The following is a 21,218-nucleotide window of genomic DNA, read 5'->3' as shown; positions in this document are numbered from 1 at the left end:
CTAAATTATAAATTTACTGAACTTACTTAAGCTGGACTATGACACTATTTTCATCTAGATCTTGTAAGACTGGAAAAACTGGAAGAGAGGACAACTCTCTGAGAGAACAAAGGAAATTAACATTTGAACTCACTCTTGTGCACCATTTGAGACGCAAGTCTCACCTCATCCTAATCTACATCTCTTTCCCTCTTCCCCCATTCCTTCTCTCTCATGCTGAGATCACCAAATTCACCCCAGAATCTATATGGTTTAATGTGAATAATTATCGTACAGTATTACACGTTTGGTATCATTTGAAATGTCTCAGTGCGACTGGTACAAAGGTATCATTCCCAAAAAAGCAAATGACCCTAGGAGCTATGTTGTCTGGGGCTATATGCCCCTGGTAGGGTCTCCCAAGGCAAACAGGTCCTAGGTGACGGGTCAGACTAAGAGCGGTTCAAAAACCCTTATGATGCAAAAAAAAACGAGGACCGTGACGTCGCCCGGTATGGCGCAGCCGGGGCCCCACCCTGGAGCCAGGCCCGGGGTTGGGGCTCGTATGCGAGCGCCTGGTGGTCGGGCCTCCCCCCATGGGGTCCGGCCGGGCTCAGCCCGAAGGAGCGATGAGGGGCCACCCTCCCGTGGACCCACCACCTGCAGGAGGGACCGTAAGGGGCCGGTGCTAAGTGGATCGGGCGGCAGTCGAAGGCGGGGGCCTAGACAACCCGATCCCTGGACGCGGAATCTAGCTCTAGGGACATGGAATGTCACCTCTCTGGCGGGGAAGGAGCCTGAGGTTGTGCGTGAGGTTCAGAGATTCCGACTAGAGATAGTTGGGATCACCTCTACGCACGGCTTGGGCTCTGGAACCACACTCCTCGAGAGAGGATGGACTCTTCACCACTCTGGAGTTGCCCATGGTGAGAGGCGGCGGGCTGGTGTGGGTTTGCTTATAGCCCCCCAGCTCCACCGCCATGTGTTGGAGTTCACCCCGGTGAACGAGAGGGTCGCTTCCCTGCAACTTCGGGTCGGGGATAGGTCTCTCACTGTCGTTTGTGCCTACGGGCCAAACGGCAGTGCAGAGTACCCGGCCTTCTTGGAGTCTCTGGGAGGGGTGCTGGAAAGTGCTCCGACTGGGGACTCCGTCGTTCTACTGGAGGACTTCAACGCCCACGTGGGCAGCGACAGTGACACCTGGAGGGGCGTGATTGGGAGGAACGGCCCCCCTGATCTGAACCCGAGTGGTGTTCTGTTATTGGACTTCTGTGCTAGTTACAGCTTGTCCATAATGAACACCATGTTCAAGCATAAGGGTGTCCATCAGTGCACATGGCACCAGGACACCCTAGGCCGGAGGTCGATGATCGACTTTGTGGTCGTTTCATCCGACCTCCGGCCGTATGTCTTGGACACTCGGGCGAAGAGAGGGGCGGAGCTGTCAACTGATCACCACCTGGTGGTGAGTTGGATCCGATGGCAGGGGAGGAAGCTGGACAGACTCGGCAGACCCAAACGTACTGTGAGGGTCTGTTGGGAACGTTTGGCCGAATCTCCTGTCAGAGAGATCTTCAACTCCCACCTCCGGCAGAGCTTCGACCAGATCCCGAGGGAGTCTGGAGATATTGAGTCCGAGTGGACCATGTTCTCCACCTCCATTGTCAACGCGGCCACTCGGAGCTGTGGCCGTAAGGTCTCCGGTGCCTGTCGAGGCGGCAATCCCCGAACCCGGTGGTGGACACCGGAAGTAAGGGATGCCATCAAGCTGAAGAAGGAGTCCTATCGGGCCTGGCTGGCTTGTGGGACTCCTGAGGCAGCTGATGGGTACCGACGGGCCAAGCGGACTGCAGCCCGGGTGGTTGTGGAGGCAAAAACTCAGGCCTGGGAGGAGTTCGGTGAGGCCATGGAGAAGGACTATCGGTCGGCCTCGAAGAGATTCTGGCAAACTGTCCGGCACCTCAGGAGGGAGAAGCAGTGCCCTACCAACGCTGTTTACAGTGGAGGTGGGCAGCTGTTGACCTCGACTGGGGATATCACCGGACGGTGGAAGGAAAACTTCGAGGATCTCCTCAATCCCGCCATCACGTCTTCCATTGAGGAAGCAGAGGCTGAGGGCTCGGAGGCGGACTCGTCCATCACCCAAGCTGAAGTCACCGAGGTTGTCAAGAAACTCCTCTGTGGCAAGGCACCGGGGGTGGATGAGATCCACCCTGAGTACCTCAAGTCTCTGGATGTTGTGGGGCTGTCTTGGCTGACACGCCTCTGCAGCATCGCGTGGCGGTCGGGGACAGTGCCTTTGGACTGGCAGACCGGGGTGGTGGTCCCTCTTTTCAAGAAGGGGGACCGGAGGGTGTGCTCCAACTATAGGGGGATCACACTTCTCAGCCTCCCTGGGAAAGTCTATGCCAGGGTACTGGAGAGGAGAATCCGGCCGATAGTAGAACCTCGGATTCAGGAGGAACAGTGTGGTTTTCGTCCCGGTCGTGGAACACTGGACCAGCTCTATACCCTCTACAGGGTGCTGGAGGGCTCATGGGAGTTTGCCCAACCAATCCACATGTGTTTTGTGGATTTGGAGAAGGCATTCGACTGTGTCCCTCGCGGCATCTTGTGGAGGGTGCTCTGGGAGTATGGGGTTCGGGGCCCTTTGCTAAGGGCTATCCGGTTCCTGTACGACCGGAGCAGGAGCTTGGTTCGCATTGCCAGCAGTAAGTCAGACTTGTTCCCGGTGCATGTTGGACTCCGGCAGGGCTGCCCTTTGTCGCCGGTTCTGTTCATAATTTTTATGGACAGAATTTCTAGGCGCAGCCAGGGGCCGGAGGGGGTCAGGTTTGGGGACCACACGATTTCATCTCTGCTCTTTGCGGATGATGTTGTCGTGCTGGCCTCATCAAACCAGGACCTCCAGCATGCACTGGGACGGTTTGCAGCCGAGTGTGAAGCGGCTGGGATGAGAATCAGCACCTCCAAATCCGAGGCCATGGTTCTCAGTCGGAAAAGGGTGGTTTGCCCGCTTCAGGTTGGTGGAGAGCTCCTGCCTCAAGTGGAGGAGTTCAAGTATCTTGGGGTCTTGTTCACGAGTGAGGGAAGGATGGAACGGGAGATTGACAGGCGGATCGGTGCAGCTTCTGCAGTAATGCGGTCCCTGTACCGGTCTGTCGTGGTGAAGAAGGAGCTGAGCCGCAAGGCGAAGCTCTTGATTTACCGGTCAATCTACGTTCCTACTCTCACCTATGGTCATGAGCTGTGGGTCATGAACGAAAGGACAAGATCCCGGATACAAGCGGCCGAAATGAGCTTTCTCCGCAGGGTGGCTGGGCGATCCCTTAGAGATAGATGAGAAGCTCGGTCACTCGGGAGGAGCTCAGAGTAGAGCCGCTGCTCCTCCACATCGAGAGGGGTCAGCTGAGGTGGCTCGAGCATCTTTTCCAGATGCCTCCTGGACGCCTTCCCGGGAAGGTGTTCCGGGCATGTCCCACCGGGAGGAGACCCCGGGGAAGACCTAGGACACGCTGGAGAGACTATGTCTCCCGGCTGGCCTGGGAACGCCTCGGTGTCCCCCCGGAAGAGCTGGAGGAAGTGTCTAGGGAGAGGGAAGTCTGGGCATCCCTGCTTAGACTGCTGCCCCCGCGACCCGGTCCCAGATAAGCGGTAGAAGATGGATGGATGGATGGATGAATGAATGAATGAATGAATGATGAGGCATTTATATTGCACTTTACTATGTACTACTGTACACCAAAAGCGTTTTTTGCAACAATTATATCAGGGGGTCTCTCCTCAACCACCTTTAGTGTGCAGCATCTACTTGGATGATGCGATGACAGCCACAGAACAATTGCACCAGTGCGCTAACCACACACAAGCTATGGGTGGAGGAGACAGTGGTAGTAAAGAATGCTATAAAATAATATGATCTTTTGCCTCATTTAGTGATAAGCAGCCACATTGGATCACAGAAGTTTATTTCAAACACTCGACTGATGTTATAAAGTGAGTTTGGAGCAAAACATGGCTATAATCTCATAAATTGTCATGTTTTGATGCTGTGCTAAGCTAACATGCTAGCTAGCCCTTATGCACCTGTTACCAGGAGTGAGTGATTATGTTTTTGAGCTATTTTGAAAAGTAAAGATCATTGGAATGTTTCTTTTTTTAAAGAAGGGCATTTGATACCAAATGAAAGAAGGTGAAGTGACAGGTTTGATCAAAGAAATGAGGGATTAAACAGTGTGAATGGAAAGCTATCAGACAAAAAATATATACAATTAGAGCCACTTCCTGGCCTGAGAGGTGTGTATGTGTGCAATTTCATAATGCACCATAATTGTCACCATTCTGTTCAGTTTATTTTCGTTTTCATGGACTTTCAGTTTGTTTTCATTTTGTTCAGATTACCGTCACTCATCTGTCTCCTTAGCTACCGTCATTATTAGTTCATTTGTGTCAGCTGTGTCTACTTTATCACCTTGTTATCTTTAGTATATTAGTTTCGTTGTATCCTGATTTCCTGATCCGGTCACCATTATAATCAATGTGTGTGTAACCCTGTTGCCTGTTCGGATCGCTACCTATGAGAAGTAAACTTTGTGTTGGAACCTTCTTCTTAAGAAAACGCTGTTGATACACATTTTTTTTAACAAAATGAAACCATGCACATTTTAATGCTAGTAAATAAAAGGAAGCAGTCCATCTGCATGCCTCTGGTCAGCCATGGTGCCCGTTGTACACTCCCCAGTCCCTTGACTCCACCCCAGTCATGTCAATACAATGCCATAAAGTGAAACGCAAAAGGAAAACGATATAGCGAGATCAAACTTGACTGAAATGCAGATTAAGAGGAGCGTAGCAAATGAATTTATAGGTGGGGCCATGGAAAAGATGTGGTGCAGAATCATTGTTGCTAAAAATCCATAAAAAAAAAAAAAAAAAAGAAAGAACCAAAGTTCTTAAGCTTAATTTACAGCAGTCATTGATTTTTTTTATTAATTAGCCTATATCTTTATTGTTGCGCTATTTTATTTATATTTTGTGTTTCTTTATTCTTGTTTGCAAAACTTTTTTTCTCTCAATACTTAATTTTTCTTTTGCGATTATTTTTCTTTGCAAAAAACATTTTAACTCAATCATTTATTTTTCTCTTGCAAAACTATTTTCTTTTGCAATACTTTAATGTTTTAAAAATACATGTGGAATGGAATTGACTCCATCCTGCTGCACATAGATCCTCCATTTGTCTTTTGTGGAACCAAACCCGTGACAAACCAAATTGCATATTTTTGCTTAGTTTGGGTCTCTAAATACAATTCAGGGTGTTTTTTCCTCCTCGAGTATTGAGCACCATATTCTCCTATATCATATTAAATGAGCCATAAAAGCATCATGTCCAAATATGATACTCAAACAAATGCAAACTTTTTAAATATTTTTTTTTTATGTTTTGTGCAAAGGTTCAATGAACTGTTTTATTTTTTCATATTTCATATGCCAGGCCTTTACAGGGTGTAATAAAAAAACATACCTTGTCAAGTTTTGACTCAAGTTCTCCATAGTCTCCCTCCACTTCCTCTATTGTGGCCCTGGAAAACATCATACCAGAAATTACTTGATAGTCAAAGTAAACATCTAACAATTTGCATGCAAATTTTAATAATTTGAAGGAAAAACGTCAGTGAATTTATGCAGCACAAATATAAAGCCTCCAATTGTTTGCCTTCCCCTTTTCCATCCATTTGAGCAGTGGTTTTCAGTTCCAGTCCTGGGGACCCACCGCTCTCTCTTATCTGAGACACTCAGTTCAGTTCATGGAGCTCTCTGATGATCTAAATCTGGGGCCGTATTCACAAAACATTTGATCTTACCACTTCTCCTAAATAGCAGTAAAAGTTCTTAGGTAAGAGTTTCCTCTTAAACCCTATTCACAAAGCTACTGAGATAAACTTTTACTAAGGAATAGAGAAAAGTCTTAAGCTAAGAGAAAGGGCGGGGTTTACCTCGTGGCTATGGATGATGTCAACACGCTTACTAACAATGCACACAGTGATTGGCTGATGGGGGAGGGGTCTCTGTCAGTGATTTAATCATAGAAATATTGTAGAACGAGGTAGCATGTTGCCATATTCAAATAAAGATTTTAAAATAAAAATGTTGCTATATAAAAACTTTAAAATTTACTCTAAGTGTCACTAATTAAACAAGTATATGTTCCGCTAATTGTCAGCCTCTTACATGTCTGCATCTCGAGAGAGAGAGAGAGAGAGAGAGAGAGAGAGAGAGAGAGAGAGAGAGAGAGAGAGAGAGAGAGAGAGAGAGTGCAGAATTCAAGCGACAAATGATCTTTTGGGAGGAGCACGTTCACACGTTCAAATGGTCTATTTAATCTTAACTGGTACAACAGTTCTACCCACACTATCAAGAGAGAAACTCATAATCTAGAGCACAAATGGAGACAAACTCACTTTGAGGTCTTTAGAAACGCACGGAAAGACAGAACTTACCGTTATAAAAAGGCTCTAAAAGCAGCCAGGGCCGAGCATCTCCGCAAACTAATAGAAAATAACCAAACAATCCAAGGTTTTTATTTAGTACAGTGGCTTAACAAATAAACAGACATCACCTGAACAAAATATTCCATTACAGTTTAGTCCTACTGACTTTATGAATTTCTTCACTGAGAAAATCGAAAGCATTAGAAATAAAATTGTCAATGTACAACCTTGGACAGCGTCTTATAAGTCAGCCTCAATTATCGCCCCTCAAGAACAATTGCAGTGCTTTACAACTATAGGACAGGAAGATCTAAATAAACTTATCATTACATCTAAACCAACATGTATATTAGATCCAATACCCAATAAACTACTGAAAGAATTGTAATCTGTAGCTGTCACGGATCCACTCAGCACACCTCAGCCAGCGTCAACTCAACACACCTGGTCGCGATCTCACTCACCCGAATTCTGATTGTCTGCACCTGCAACTCATCACTTCACTCTGGATATAAACCCCAGTCACACCACAGCTCACTGTCCGGTCTCGTCTTCAGACACCTGTGACTCCCCAGCGCTATTCTCCACGACTCTGTTATTCTGCAAGTATACCTCAAGTTCAAGTCTCTCATTACACTCTCTGTGTGTTCCCTGCCAGCTTCATTAACCGGTGATTTCCTGGAATCCCTCAAGATCAAGACCAGTCCTGTTTGCCTCAACCTGCCAAGCTTCATGTATCCCAGTTCCATGCCCTGAGTGACTCTATCTGTTTCCTGCATTCTAGAAACTCTAAGTTCTACATTATATTCCCTGAGTTTGACCATTTGTGCCTCCAAGCTATCCGGAGCTGCATACAGTGTCTAAATAAACCTTTGTTATCCTTATCTCTGTGTCCTCGTTCATACAGTGGTGTGACAGTAGCAGAAGAACCTCTTCTCAATATTATTAACTTGTCTTTATCTCTAGGTCGTGTTCCAAGACCATTCAAGCTGGCAGTTATTAAGCCTCTCATTAAGAAATGACAATTAGATAAAAATGAATTAGCAATTACAGACCAATTTCAAATCTTCCATTTATGTCTAAAATACTAGAAAAAGTTGTCCGCTCAATTGTGCTCTTTCTTTGCAAGAAAATGTTATCTATCGCTTGTTAAAATGACAAATTACTTACTTATAGCTTCTGACCAAGGCTGTATCTCAATACTAGTTTTACTTGATCTTAGTGCTGTGTTCGAAACTATAGATCATAAAATACTCTTAGATCGACTACAAAATTACACTGGTATTCAGGGAAAGGCATTTAGCTGGTTTAGATCGTACCTATGAGATGGTTACAATTATGTCTATTTAAAAGGGCAAATATCTAAGATAACGTCAGTAAATCATGGAGTCCCGCAAGGATCTGTGTTAGGCCCTCTGCTATTTTCAATATATATGCTGCCACTTGTCAATATTGGTAATACTTGGAAAATCATATTTCATATGTTACAAAAACAGCCTTCTTCCACCTCAGAAACATCGCTAAGCTATGGAACATGCTATCTGTTTCTGATGCAGAAAAGTTAGTTCATGCATTCATGACCTCTAGACTAGATTACTGTAAAACATTACTAGCTGGTTGTCCTGCATCCTCGATAAACAAGCTACAAATTAGTCCAAAACTCGAACTCGGGTCACTCGAGCGGCCCACAAGGGCAGATGATGGAACATTATTTTCAACTTGACCGCAATGTTTTGTAATTCTCCATCGTTCAATGCATTTTGCCTGTATATAAATTAACCTTTATGTTATGTCATTGCAGATTAAAATCTAAAAATCTAAAATCTCTTTATTACATTTATGAAGAAAAGGCTCAGCACCCAAGGCTTTATCATCTATTGCATCAATGGTGTACAGTGTCTTTGGGCAGATTGCTGAGGCAGATTGCCAGCAACAGCATTTTAGGATTGTTTGTGATTTGGTCTTAGTGACTTACAAGTACTTTTCACTGATTTAGGAGCTGGTTTTAGTACTAAAATGTTTTGTGAAATACTCTTAGAGCAAAAATGTAGGAGTCCTTAAATTAGGACTGACACGGCCATTATTTTTAAGAGTTTCTCCTAAATCTGCAAGTTAGGAGCTACTTTTAGCCTTAAGATGTTTCGTGAATATGGCCCCAGGTGTGTTAAATAAGGAAGACATACAAAATGTGAAGAGAAGTGGGTCCCCAAGACCATGATTGATTGCAGTGGTTCCCAACCCTGGTCCTGGAGTACTCCCAGCACTGCACTAGATGTCTTTAAGATGTCCTTCCAGTGATCCATGATATGAATACTGATGAGGGGATATTGATCACTTCTCAAATGTATTAGGCGAGGTGTACAGTGTGTCAGGTCTGATTTGACAGGCCTGTGAATCAGAAATTGAGTCTTGATCTAGGTCTTGAGACCACTGGAACATTGTTTCCAGGGGTTTGAGCTTTGCATGTTATTTGCATGTTAGCATACAGTGTGTGCATTTATTACTTGCAATGCCCATGTTATGTAATACTAAAATTAATAGTTTGCAATTGTTATGATTCTTATTAATAAATAATTGTTTTAAATTCACAGAATACATTTCACAGATAGATTTTTTTTAGTATACAGGTAAGTGTCTTTGTTAGACTACTATATTGCTGATGTAACATCAGAAGAAGTCTATGAGATTGTAAATATGTTCAATAAGTAAAATATGGACAACTTTCTGGCCGTTGTTACATCAGAAGGAGTCTATGAGAATGTATAGAAAAAAGTTCAAGGACACTTTGGCCAGAAATATGTTCATTGGGTCAAATTTGTACTAATATACGGTTGATGTCACATCAAAAGAAGTCTATTAGAATGCATAGTAAGCAGCTAATGATAATTAACCAAGAACACATTTTAGAATATTTCAGTAAAAATACAATATCTAACATGATTAACACAGTTTATTCAACATTATCAGTGATTTGAAAATATGTATTGATAGTCCAGTAATGAACTGAATGTCTCCATTTCCACACTGTAATGGATGTATGTGATTTTGGCATGTCCAACATGCTATGCTCCTCAGCTAAATTCAGTGAGTGTAAAAAGTGGTTAAATGACATAAAATTAAAATACTTTTTGAATGTACTTATTGTCCTCAACACGTTATTTAATAAAACAAGTCATTTTGATTATTTATATTTTATTTTCATAATAATGGTAAACATTTTGCATGTGTCCCTGAAATTGCTGTCCACCCTGTCATTATGGGGTAAACGCCCCTTTAAGAAACCAACTGATGTACTCAGTGACATCCCCTCCCCCATTTGGTCTTTCTTCAGTGGAGGTTAAAACGTACTCGGTTACCTAATGTAACCTCGGTTCTCTCTAGAAGAGGTTCTCTCGTATTGCGTAAGTTGCTTACGCTACGGGAAAGTTGTCTTTCTTCGAGATCTGAAGCCAAAAAATGATCCTTAATTTAGTATTCATTGTCAACGCAGTGCAGCAGCCGGCAGACCATGGCAGGCTGTATAAGCGTGCTCATTGGCTGCCCGGCGGCAATTGCTTAAGCCTACCAGTGAGCCCTGTGTGACGTCACACCCTATCAGCCCTCCATACCCTCCACCCTCCATACCCTTCTAACCGTCAAGGTGGGTGTGGCCAGTGTGTATATAAGGAGGGCTCGTAGGCTGAGAATCTGGTTTTCACAGTCTGAAGCGCAAAAGCTCGTGGCGCGACACGGCCGGTTACGCAATACTCGTTCCCTCTTCTAGAGAGAACCGAGGTTACATTAGGTAACCGAGTACGTTCTCTTACGAGAGGTTCTCTCGTATTGCGTAAGTTGCTTACGCTACGGGAACCCCTTGTCAACGCCGTGTGCGCCGAGCATCCAGTGCATGAGTCCCAGGGAGACCGGGGAAAACAACATGCTGAACAGGTGGCCGGTCAAGAAACGGGCCAACACATGTACAAGGCACTTCACTTCATATATAAAATAGAGCGGCACAGCCGGTCTATATATATCAATGTGAACGATGCGGCCAGTAGCACGGGCCTGCATAGTACATAAGCACATATAGGGGAAAAATAGAGCGGTATCACCGGTCTATGTGTGGAGAAAATAACCTCAGCGCAACCGAGTGTAGGACAGGCGGCCAGCGGCGCGGGCCAGCACCGGTACACAAGCACGTAGTGGGGAACAGAGCGGCATAGCCGGTCTGTGTACAAAAACACTCTTCCCTTGGTGCCATACCAGAAATATTTGCCAGTACGTGAACGTAGTCTGCACATGAACGACTGGGCAGAACATACATGCCACTTATACTGACAACAGTTTAGCCTGCAAGGCGGGAACTTCCAGGTTATAAAACCTCACGGATGTCGATGGGGAGGCCCAACCCGCCGCCATACAAATATCGTGGATAGAAATTCCGCTGGACCAGGCCCACGAAGAGGCCATGCCTCTAGTGGAGTGGGCTCTGATACCCAAAGGGCACTGCAGGTGTTTGGAGGCGTAAGCTGCTGCAATCGCGTCCACTATCCACCTGGACAAGCTCTGTTTCGAGGCGGCGAGACCTCTGGTGCGCCCGCCGAAAGAAACAAAGAGCTGCTCGGAACGCCTGAAAGCGACGGAGCGCGTAATGTAAACTCTCAGCGCCCTGACGGGGCATAGGAGGTTATCACTGTCCCCGCTATCGGATGCTGGCAGAGCCGAAAGGGAGATGATTTGCGCCCTAAAGGGGGTACCAATCGCTTTAGGGATGTAACCGTGTCTCGGTCTGAGAATGACTTTAGAGTCATTAGGTCCGAACTCGAGACATGCAGGGCTAACGGATAGCGCGTGCAGATCCCCCACGCGTTTTACTGAAGACAGAGCTATCAGAAAAACGGTTTTGAGCGAAAGGTATTTCAGATCCACGGATTCCAGCGGTTCAAAGGGAAAAGCCTTCAGGGCCTCCAGGTCCAAGGACAGATCCCAAATAGGAACCGAGGGGGGCCGCGGGGGATTCATCCGTCTGGCTCCTCTGAGGAAACGGATGATAAGCTCATTCCTTCCTATTGCACGGCTGCGCGTCGTCTCAGCAAACGCTGCAATAGCCGCCACATACACTTTGAGCGTGGAAGGGGACCTGCCCTTATCCAACAGCTCTTGAAGGAAGGGGAGAACCCGCGGAACCTCACATGTGCGTGGATCCACGCTCTTAGTAGCGCACCATTTAGCGAACACAGACCATTTAGACGCATAGAGCCTTCTCGTAGAGGGAGCTCTAGACTGCGTGATCGTGTTTACGACCCCTTCTGGTAGGCCAACGGGTATCCGTTGATTATCCACGCATGTAGAGACCAGCGCTCTGGATGGGGATGCCAGATCGATCCACCGGCTTGAGATAGGAGATCCTTTCTCACCGGGATCGGCCATGGGGGTAAGTGCGACAGCCTCACTAGCTCTGGGTACCAGATTTGGTTCTCCCAACGCGGGGCTATGAGAAGCACTGGGTGGTGCGTTTCCCTGATTCTCGCAATGACCTGTGGTAACAGGGAGATCGGAGGGAAAGCGTACAGCGGGAGGCTGGGCCAGGTCTGGACCAGCGCGTCCTTGCTCCTCGAGAAGAATATCGGGCAGTGAGCGTTGTCTTTCGACGCAAAGAGGTCGACATCCGCTCTGCCGAATAGGCGCCAGAGCAACTGGACTGTCTGGGGGTGCAGGGACCATTCTCCCGGGGGAATGATGTCCCTGGACAGTCTGTCTGGGCCGACATTCAGGTGGCCCGGCACGTGCGCGGCTCTCAGCGAGCGCAACGAGCGATAAGCCCACATGAGAAGGTGTTCTGTCAGTTTGCACAGGTTCCTGGATCTGACACCGCCCTGTCGGTTCACATAGGACACCACGGACATGTTGTCCGAGCGGACTAGCACATGGTGATCCCGTATGAGAGGGAGGAAACGCTTGAGCGCGTTCTCGACCGCTATCATCTCCAAACTATTTATGTGGAGGGATTTCTCCTGGTCTGACCAAAGGCCAAAGACCGGTTTGCCTTCGAACAGAGTGCCCCAGCCTGAGGTGGAAGCGTCCGTCGAGATAACTTTGCGGTGCGAGACGGTCCCCATTGCCACTCCCCGCTGGTACCAGTCGGCCGCTAACCAGGGCTTCAGTGCTGAAACGCAGCTCTGATTCACTCTGATCCGAATGCGGCCGGAAGCCCATGCTCTGTGAGGCACTCGGGCGTTCAACCAGCGTTGTAGCCGGCGCATACGCAATAGACCCAGCTGAAGCACTGCTGCAGCTGAAGCCATACAACCCAGCATCCTCTGAAATGTCTTGAGAGGTGCGGTGCTGCCCGGCTGGAAACCCGGTCATTGCCACAGAGTCCAGATCCAAACCCAGGAAAGAGGTTGACTGACTGGGCACTAAAGCACTCTTGGTCCAGTCGACCGTGAGCCCCAGGCTTTCCAGATGGCTGAGAAGCACTGTTCTGTGGGCGATAAGCTCTGCCTCTGACTGTGCTAGAATTAGCCAATCGTCCAAATAGTTCAAAATTCGCATTCCCTGACCTCTCAGGGGAGCGAGAGCCGTGTCCATGCACTTCGTGAATGTACGGGGTGCTAAAGACAGGCCGAACGGCAGGACGGTGTATTGATATACCTGACCGTCGAAGGCGAATCTCAAGAATGGCCTGTGACGGGGTATTATCTGGATCTGAAAGTACGCGTCTTTTAGATCGAGAGAGATAAACCAGTCCCTCGGGCGAATCTGCGCGAGGATCTGTCTGGTTGTGAGCATTTTGAACGGTCTTCTCATAAGAGCCTTGTTCAAATGTCTCAGATCCAAAATCGGTCTGAGAGCTCCGTCCTTCTTGGGAACGAGGAAATAACGGCTGTAAAAGCCCGTCTCGCTCATAGAAGGGGGTACCGGTTCTATAGCCCTTTGCACAGGAGTGTCGCTATTTCTGCTCGAAGTAGATGTGCTACTTACCCATTCACTCTCGTCTCGGTTCGCGCATGAAAGCGCGGGGGGCGGCGAGCGAACTGCAGAGTATAGCCCTCTTTTACTGTGCTTAGCACCCATTCTGACACGCCTGGAATAGCTTCCCACGCTTTCGCGTGTGCAGCCAGGGGCAGAATGGCCTCCGAGCTCTGATTGTTGCGCGTTGCGGGCTCGAGAGCTCGAAACGGAGGCGCGGGCGCAGCGCGCACACTCTTGGTGCTTAGATACGGCGGCTCGCATGCAGTGATAGCTGGCCGTTTTACACACAGTGTCCCGGTGGCTTTGGACGGGGAACATATAGTGTGAGGCGCGACGCGCGAGGGCGGCGTCGGGGGCGAGATGTTTGTTCTCGCCCAAATAAAGATTGGCTTGAAGAATCTGCAGCACGGCCATCGAGTGAAGGGCAGATGCAGCCTGTCCGGCGGCGGCGAAAGCGCGGCCGACGAGGGCTGAAGTGGTCCTGCAAGCCTTAGACGGGAGGGCGGCCTTTGAATGCCATCCAGAAGGCGGGCAAAGGTGCGCTGCAACCGCCTCTTCCACGGGGGGAATGGCATTATATCCCTTTTCAGCGGCGCCGTCAACTTGTGAGAGCGTCGATGAAGCGTGGGAAGAGACTCTCGCGGAGAAAGGTGCATTCCACGATTTAGAGAGCTCGCTGTGGAGCTCTGACAGGAAGGGTGCAGTTCTGGACGCTGGCGAACGGCAGCGGCGATGTAGAAAGCAGCCGTCGAGTCTGTTGGGTGCTGGCTCCTTAGGAGGAGACCACTCGAGGCCCAGCTGGTCAGGCCGTGGTGAGGAGGCGCAAAAGCTCCGCGTCCTCTCCTGCTCGAGTGCGGCCGGAATCCTGGACTGTAGAGGAGGCGGTAGACCATTCCTCGCTGTCAGAGGCCAGGATAGAACAGCTGTCAGAGGCGTGCTTGTCAAACCCAACGGCCTCATTCCCTGACGCGGCGGCGGCGCGGGCGGGAGCCGGCGGTTGAGCGGCCGGGAGGGGGGGCGGAGAGGGCGAAAGAGAAGCTCGAGGGAGGGGCTCCGGCGAGCTTCTGCCTCATAGTCTCAGGTGGTCTCTGTGAGCGGCGCTTCTTCTTGCGCGGCCCAGCAGGGACAGGTGGAGCGACAGCTTGGTCGAAAACTTCAAGTCGAGCCCGCAGGGTCCACATTGAAAGTTCTTCGCACTCTGGGCAGCCGCCCGTAGAGAGTGCGGTGGCGGCGTGCTCGCGGCCCAGGCAGAGAGCGCAGATGAGGTGGCGGTCTCCGTTGCTGAGCGGGGCGCGGCACGAGCCGCAGGAAAGATGAGGCATTTTTAGAAAAATGCCTCGAGCTCTTTTAGAATGAGAGAAAGTGTATGTCGCAGGGCGAACACACACAGCAGTAATAAAAGGATATGTCGCCGGATAGCGTAGCAGGCACGGATGGCTGAAGGCGGCGAAGGCGGCCGGCTTCTTCAGGCGCTGTCCTAGGCTTGCTGGTCGCTGGTTTCAACGGCGGCGGCTCTCAAGATCCAGCGATGCGAAGAGCTTCGCTGAAGACAAGAAAATCAGATTCTCAGCCTACGAGCCCTCCTTATATACACACTGGCCACACCCACCTTGACGGTTAGAAGGGTATGGAGGGCGCGAAGCGCCCTGATAGGGTGTGACGTCACACAGGGCTCACTGGTAGGCTTAAGCAGTTGCCGCCGGGCAGCCAATGAGCACGCTTATACAGCCTGCCATGGTCTGCCGGCTGCTGCACTGCGTTGACAATGAATACTAAATTAAGGAAAGACAACTTTCCCGTAGCGTAAGCAACTTACGCAATACGAGAGAACCTCTCGTAAGAGAACATCTGCTGCACAGACAGTAAGTATCTACACTTATATTTCCTAATTTTCATCATATTGTGTTTGTAGCTGCGTGTTGTCAAGCTTAACATGTCCACCCTGTCATTGTGAAATATTAATTAATATAAAAGCTTTTCAGAATCTTCTAAATATATATTTTAAACAGTGCACAGTTCAGCTTCAACAGTAAATCACTTTGCTAACTGCAGGTACACCATGTGTTCATTAAATGCTAACTTTAACCAAAAATGTCCACCCTGTCACTGTCCACCCTGTCATCAAGCCTTCCATGACAGGGTGGACATGTGCAGTTTTTGCCACATTTAGATTTTCTTTTCACATATTAGAACAGTTATAACACATATATATTATAACAGTAGATTATATACATGAGTGGACGTGAACTTTTTTGGCGTGATGATGATGATAATTTGATTGAAAAATACAGCCCTAACAATGTAAATGAATAAGACTAGGCAAGCCTAGTTTAGCTGGACCAATTAAAGGGAAATTTGTAAGAGAACGTTTTGAATTGGTGTGAAATATTATAAATTTTTTTCCAGGAATGAGTCTAAGTGGAACTGAGATAGCAAGGAGATAGGGAATGTCGTGATGCTGACCTAGAGAGAAGAAGAAAGTACCTTGAGAAAGAGAGGGGAAAATGGAAAAAATGGAAAAAAGACAGTCAAAGCACATCTGTGTCACAGTATGTTCAGTGTGTTTAGTTTTCATGGACTTTCAGTTTGTTTTCATTTGTCATATGTCTTTGTTCATGTGTCTTTCTTGTTGTTCCTGTTGTTTCTCTAATGTTCCTGTTCTCTTCTAGTTCACCCATTTAAGCATTTGTCCACCCTGTCATGCCAAGTTCCACCCTGTCATCTTGTTGTCCACCCTGTCACCTTCAACTTTTATGAAAATAAAAAATTATTTTAACAAGTTAACAAAACCTTGTGTGTGATTTCTTATTAAACAAATGAGGGCCAGTTAGTATTGTTTTAAAGTTTGACTAAATATCTTTGTTGTTAGATTTTATTTAGAAAAGAATGTGCAAGTAGCCTATCGCATATTTTATTGGGCAACACATATTTAGGCAGTAACATTATTATCAAGACTTTTACTATTAACTAAATTGTTTTGTTGGGAAGGGGACACATTATCTTTCTGCAGATCTACATTTTAGAATCACTATGCAATGAAAATGTATTTATTCTACTTTGAATTTGTCCATGACAGGGTGGACATATTTTATGATTTGCTCGTATATTGTCAGCTTGCAGTTAATTTATAAAAAGTGCTGGAGCTTGACCAATATGCATTTCTAACATCGAAAGGTCTCCTTAATAACATATGAAGTTAAATGGAAAATCTCCAGATTTTTATTTTGGAAATTGTGAAGTCCCAAAGGCACTTTATGGTACACTTGGGATAACTTTGCCAAAATATACTGTTGATCTGGCAATTTGTAGGCTACATTCGTAAGGTTGCACTTTATTTTGCAGTACGTGTACTTACAGTGTACTTACCTAAGAAAGTAATGGTAGGTAACTACATGGGTTAAGAGTAGGTTCAGGGTTAGTACCTATAGTTATTGCAATGACTGTAATAAATACATATAATGTACATGGGCAACTGGACTGTAAAATTAAGTGCTACATTAAATTTGAATCGAATGCACATTTACTGCATTTTCAAACAATATGAAAATGAACGAGAGAGAACTGGGCCTTGTACTGATCTTGTTGCTGGTAAAAGATCCACGTGTTGGGAATGCACAGAAATAACATCACAACCACAATATTCAGATTCAGAAACGTGTAATTAATGTCACGACTACTTTTAGAATTGTAAACCGACGTGTAGCCTATATCATAGCATTCCTTATCAAACATGCAAGGTTAAACCTAAACACACCAGAATGTCATTTATATACAAATGGCAGAATGTAACACAATTACATAAAGCACAGAGAGAGCCGCCACAATTAGCCTTTTTTTTTTTTTTTTTTTACCTAAAGAAACATTTTCCCCCATTTGTTTCTCTTTTCTAAAGCATCTCTTCATTGATAATGCGGCAGGTGAGGTGAGACTCTACAGCTGTCTCGAAAGCTGGTGAGCTGACTACCTAGTCAGCATGGGCACATGCTCATAATCATATGATGACCAGCAGAATTGTCTAGGTAGGCAGCTCACTAGCTTTTGAGACGCAGCAGTTGCATCCATAAGGAGAGAGTGATACAGAGCTTTTGTGCATCATTTACGTGTGTATGGATTGATATCAGCATCAGACTCACCGGAAACGTGGCGAATCTTTCAGGCATTCCTCAAAATCCACCGTCACTTTCATTTTGATGAAATAATGATAGGCTATTAATCGCACTGATGTCTGGAGGTGATCCCAAGAGCGCACGGACAATACAAAACACACAATGATTTACAATACTTTTGCGTTTAACGCACGAAATGCAACTCATTTACAGTGCACACGGTGGCATTTATTGCTGATATGGTCATAGTATTTATTTGTGTATGTATCCTATGATAAAGCATCCGTCATAGCCTACAGTTGCGGTGCGCCCCATCCGACTAGCGGAGATACCAGTCTTACTACAGTGAATGCTTCACTCTCCCCAATACAATCTCATAGGCTACATGTTAATTAGGCAACGTGACGCTAGCCTATGGCAAGCCGTTTTAGCATTAAATGCCCCTGACTCTGTCAACAAGAAAATTCGTTCAATTCTTAACAGAGCTCTATGGAAGCTTGTTTCCGCCACTGAATAATAAATAAATAATAATAATTGCGACTTTTTATCTCACAATTGCGAGTTTAGGCTACATCTCGCAATTCTGACTTTATTTCTCAGAATTACGAGATATAAAGTCAGAATTGCGTGAAATAAAGTCAGAATTGCGAGATATAAAGTCAGAAGTGCGTGAAATAAAGTCGCAATTGCGTGTTATAAAGTCAGAATTGCGAGATATAAAGTCAGAATTGCGTGTTATAAAGTCAGAATTCTGACTTTTTTTCTCGCAATTCTGACATCTTTTCTCAGAATTGTGAGATATAAACTCACAATTGTGAGATATAAAGTCCAATTCTAAGGAAAAAAAAAGACGGACTTTTTTTTCTCTTTCTCAGAATATATCTCACAATTCTGACTTTATATCTCCCAATTGCGACTTTATTTCTCAGAATTGCGACTTTATATCTCGCAATTGCGACTTTATTTCTCAGAATTGCGACTTTATTTCTCACAATTCTGACTTCATATCTCGCAATTCTGAGAAAAAAAAAGTCTCAATTCTGACTTGATATATCGCAATTCTGAGAAAAAAAGTCAGAATTGTGAGATAAAAAGTCGCAATTATTATTATTTATTAATTATTCAGTGGCGGAAACAAGCTTCCATAGAGCTCAGATTTCTTTACCTGCTTGTGAAAGTTTTTGGAATAACAAATTTAATGATATAGTAAGGGAAGATTTATGGCTTCTTCAGCAAAAAAATATTTTGTATCTAATAAAGTGGTTGAAGTCTCTATTACAATTATTCACAATTGCTACCCAGTTAATTATAAATGTGCAAAAATTAATAATAGTATTTCCCCCTTGTGCTCCTTTTGTCATCAGTTTGATGAGACAATTATTCATTTGTTTTGGGAATGTATGTATTGCAAAAATGTTTGGGTTGACTTTTCAAACTTTGTTAAAAGGTATCTATCTTTAAACTTCTGTATAAGCCAAAAAAATAAAAATAAAATAAAATGTTTTGGTGACTCTGAAATTAGACCCTTATCATTTTTAAATTTGTTCTTAACTTGCTACTTTTTCTTGCCAAGTTTTATATTCAGAAGTGTATTTTTTTTTTTTTTTTTTTGATTTTGATATATATCTAAATTCTTTGAGGAACTCTAAAAAATCTACTGCCTAAGACTCTGCAATGGTGTCAATCATTTAAGCTAGTTTAATATTCTTTATGTTTATGTAATGTAACCCTCTGTATTGTTTATTATTTTCTTGTTTTTGTATTTGTTATTATTGCATTAAAAAAAAAAAAAATTGAAATGCCCCTGACTCTACTAGTCATAATTTAGTTTGATCAGTCAAAATTCCAATTCCAGATATCTATTCTTCATTTTAAATTGTCGTAATTGGATTTAAGATATACCTGCAAAGTGATTATTGTCAGGTCAAGTCTCCTTTATTTATGTAGTGCTTTTTACAATACAGATTGTTTCAAAGCAGCTTTACAGTGATTACAGGAAAATAATGCAATAAAGATTGTTTCGGCTGTACAGCAGATCTAGAAGAAAATAGTGTCACAGTCCAGCTTAAGTAAGTTCAGTGTTGATTAATTTCGGTTGTAAAAATCATTAGTTAATTTATCTATACAGCAGCTCTGAAGAAAACTGTGATGTCATCGTCTAGCTCAGTTCAGTTCTCATACAATGGTGTCAATTTATTAAGACATAGACCAATTTGGAGTCAACGACACGAATATGTCACTGTAGTTTGCATAATGCATTGTGGTGGCAGAAAAACAGCGTATTTACATATGCAATTCATAGAGGGCATACCTTTAGGCCCAGTTAGCCTACAGCATGAAATAATATCTAGGCCTATAACTAGAAAACATTTACATACATCTAGGTATAACAGCAGTAGTTCTAGTGTTTTACATTGTTCTAACATACATTAAACAATGAAAAGGAGTTAATACAAACCCAGCCATGCAAGTGAAGTATGCCATCAGTATATAGTTGTTTGACTTCTTTACAATGTATAGCTGGGTTTTGTCCAGCTGGCTAGGTAGCACGTCGCTCCATAATACACAAAAACATTCAACAAATCTCAATATTCAATGTCCTGGACACAGCAAAGGGGACATTCTAAAATGCTTAACATGGCTTACTGTACTAAGACAGTGGTATTAAAAGACCAAACTCAGTAAACACCATACTAATAAAGCATATTATGCACAGCAAAGCAGATGAGCCCATGAACGCAACACATTTAATTACAGGTTAAGCATTTCCCTCCCATAGAAAACTGTTGAAAAGAAAACGCTTAACGTGGCTTAATATATAATAGGCTACAATGATATTAAAAAGCCATACTCAGTAAATACCATACTAATAAAGCATACTATCTACAGAAAAGCAGATGAGCCCAGAATATGACAAAAGAAAGCAAATTTGTGTTAAGGTTGAGAGAGCTTGTTGGAATAGTTCTCCCATGTGTTTATGACAATCTAAGTGTGAGTACACATTTGTTTTTTGCAAATCACTTAACCTGCCTGTGTTTTATTAATAATCTGTAGTGAATTTTGTCTCTTTTTTTATTTTTTATAACTGTTGGTCAGTTAAGCCTCATTAAGCATTTTCTTGGTTTTCTATTGGAGGAAAATGCTTAACGTGTTCATATTCAATTCAATTCACATTTATTTGTATAGCGCGTTTCACAATACACATCATTTCAAAGCAGCTTTGCAGAAAATGCATGTCTACATCACAATTTAGAGTGATCTGTTATCAGAGGAGACTGTGTCAAGTTATGTATTTCAGAAATGTATATATACAAATCACAGTTAAATGTATTCATTTAAACAATGTAATAATTTAAGCCAGAAACAATGAGCTCATTGAAGTAATGAATACTTGTTTGTTAACAAATGATTATGACATATAGAAAATTGTAGCATTGGTGCTTGTTGATTCAGAGTCTGCGTCATCTGAAGTCTTCGCAGGAGTCGGCACTGTCTCTTCACAGGTATTGGGCATCTAAAGTCTTGGTTCCAAACTGGAGCTGACATACTTTATAGTTACCTCAAGATGGGCATCCCGAGATAAAACTGTTCATAACATTAATCAAGGATAATAATGTGCATTTGATCTGATAACTCTATAAGGTTTTGAGATGCATTATATGAATGGTAGTCTAAAGAGATGTGTCTT

General features: G+C 44.5%; 1 protein-coding gene across 1 annotated transcript in view; it reads right to left on the bottom strand.

Annotated features, from left to right (window-relative positions):
• Positions 1–17,852, bottom strand: part of acap2a (ArfGAP with coiled-coil, ankyrin repeat and PH domains 2a) — a 104,051-nt gene extending 86,199 nt beyond the window's left edge. Inside the window, exons 1-2 of the mRNA XM_084411820.1 lie at positions 17,558–17,852; positions 5,504–5,561 (exon numbers count right to left, since the gene is read on the bottom strand). Coding sequence (XP_084267946.1) covers positions 5,504–5,561; positions 17,558–17,610 — 111 coding nt within the window. The 5' untranslated portion in view covers positions 17,611–17,852. The remainder of the gene's footprint in view (positions 1–5,503; positions 5,562–17,557) is intronic.
• Between the last annotated feature and the right edge of the window lie 3,366 nt (positions 17,853–21,218).

This window comes from Rutilus rutilus (genome assembly GCF_951802725.1).
Source record: "Rutilus rutilus genome assembly, chromosome: 6".
NCBI lineage: Eukaryota > Metazoa > Chordata > Actinopteri > Cypriniformes > Leuciscidae > Rutilus > Rutilus rutilus.
This window is presented reverse-complemented; position numbering and strand designations above follow the sequence as displayed.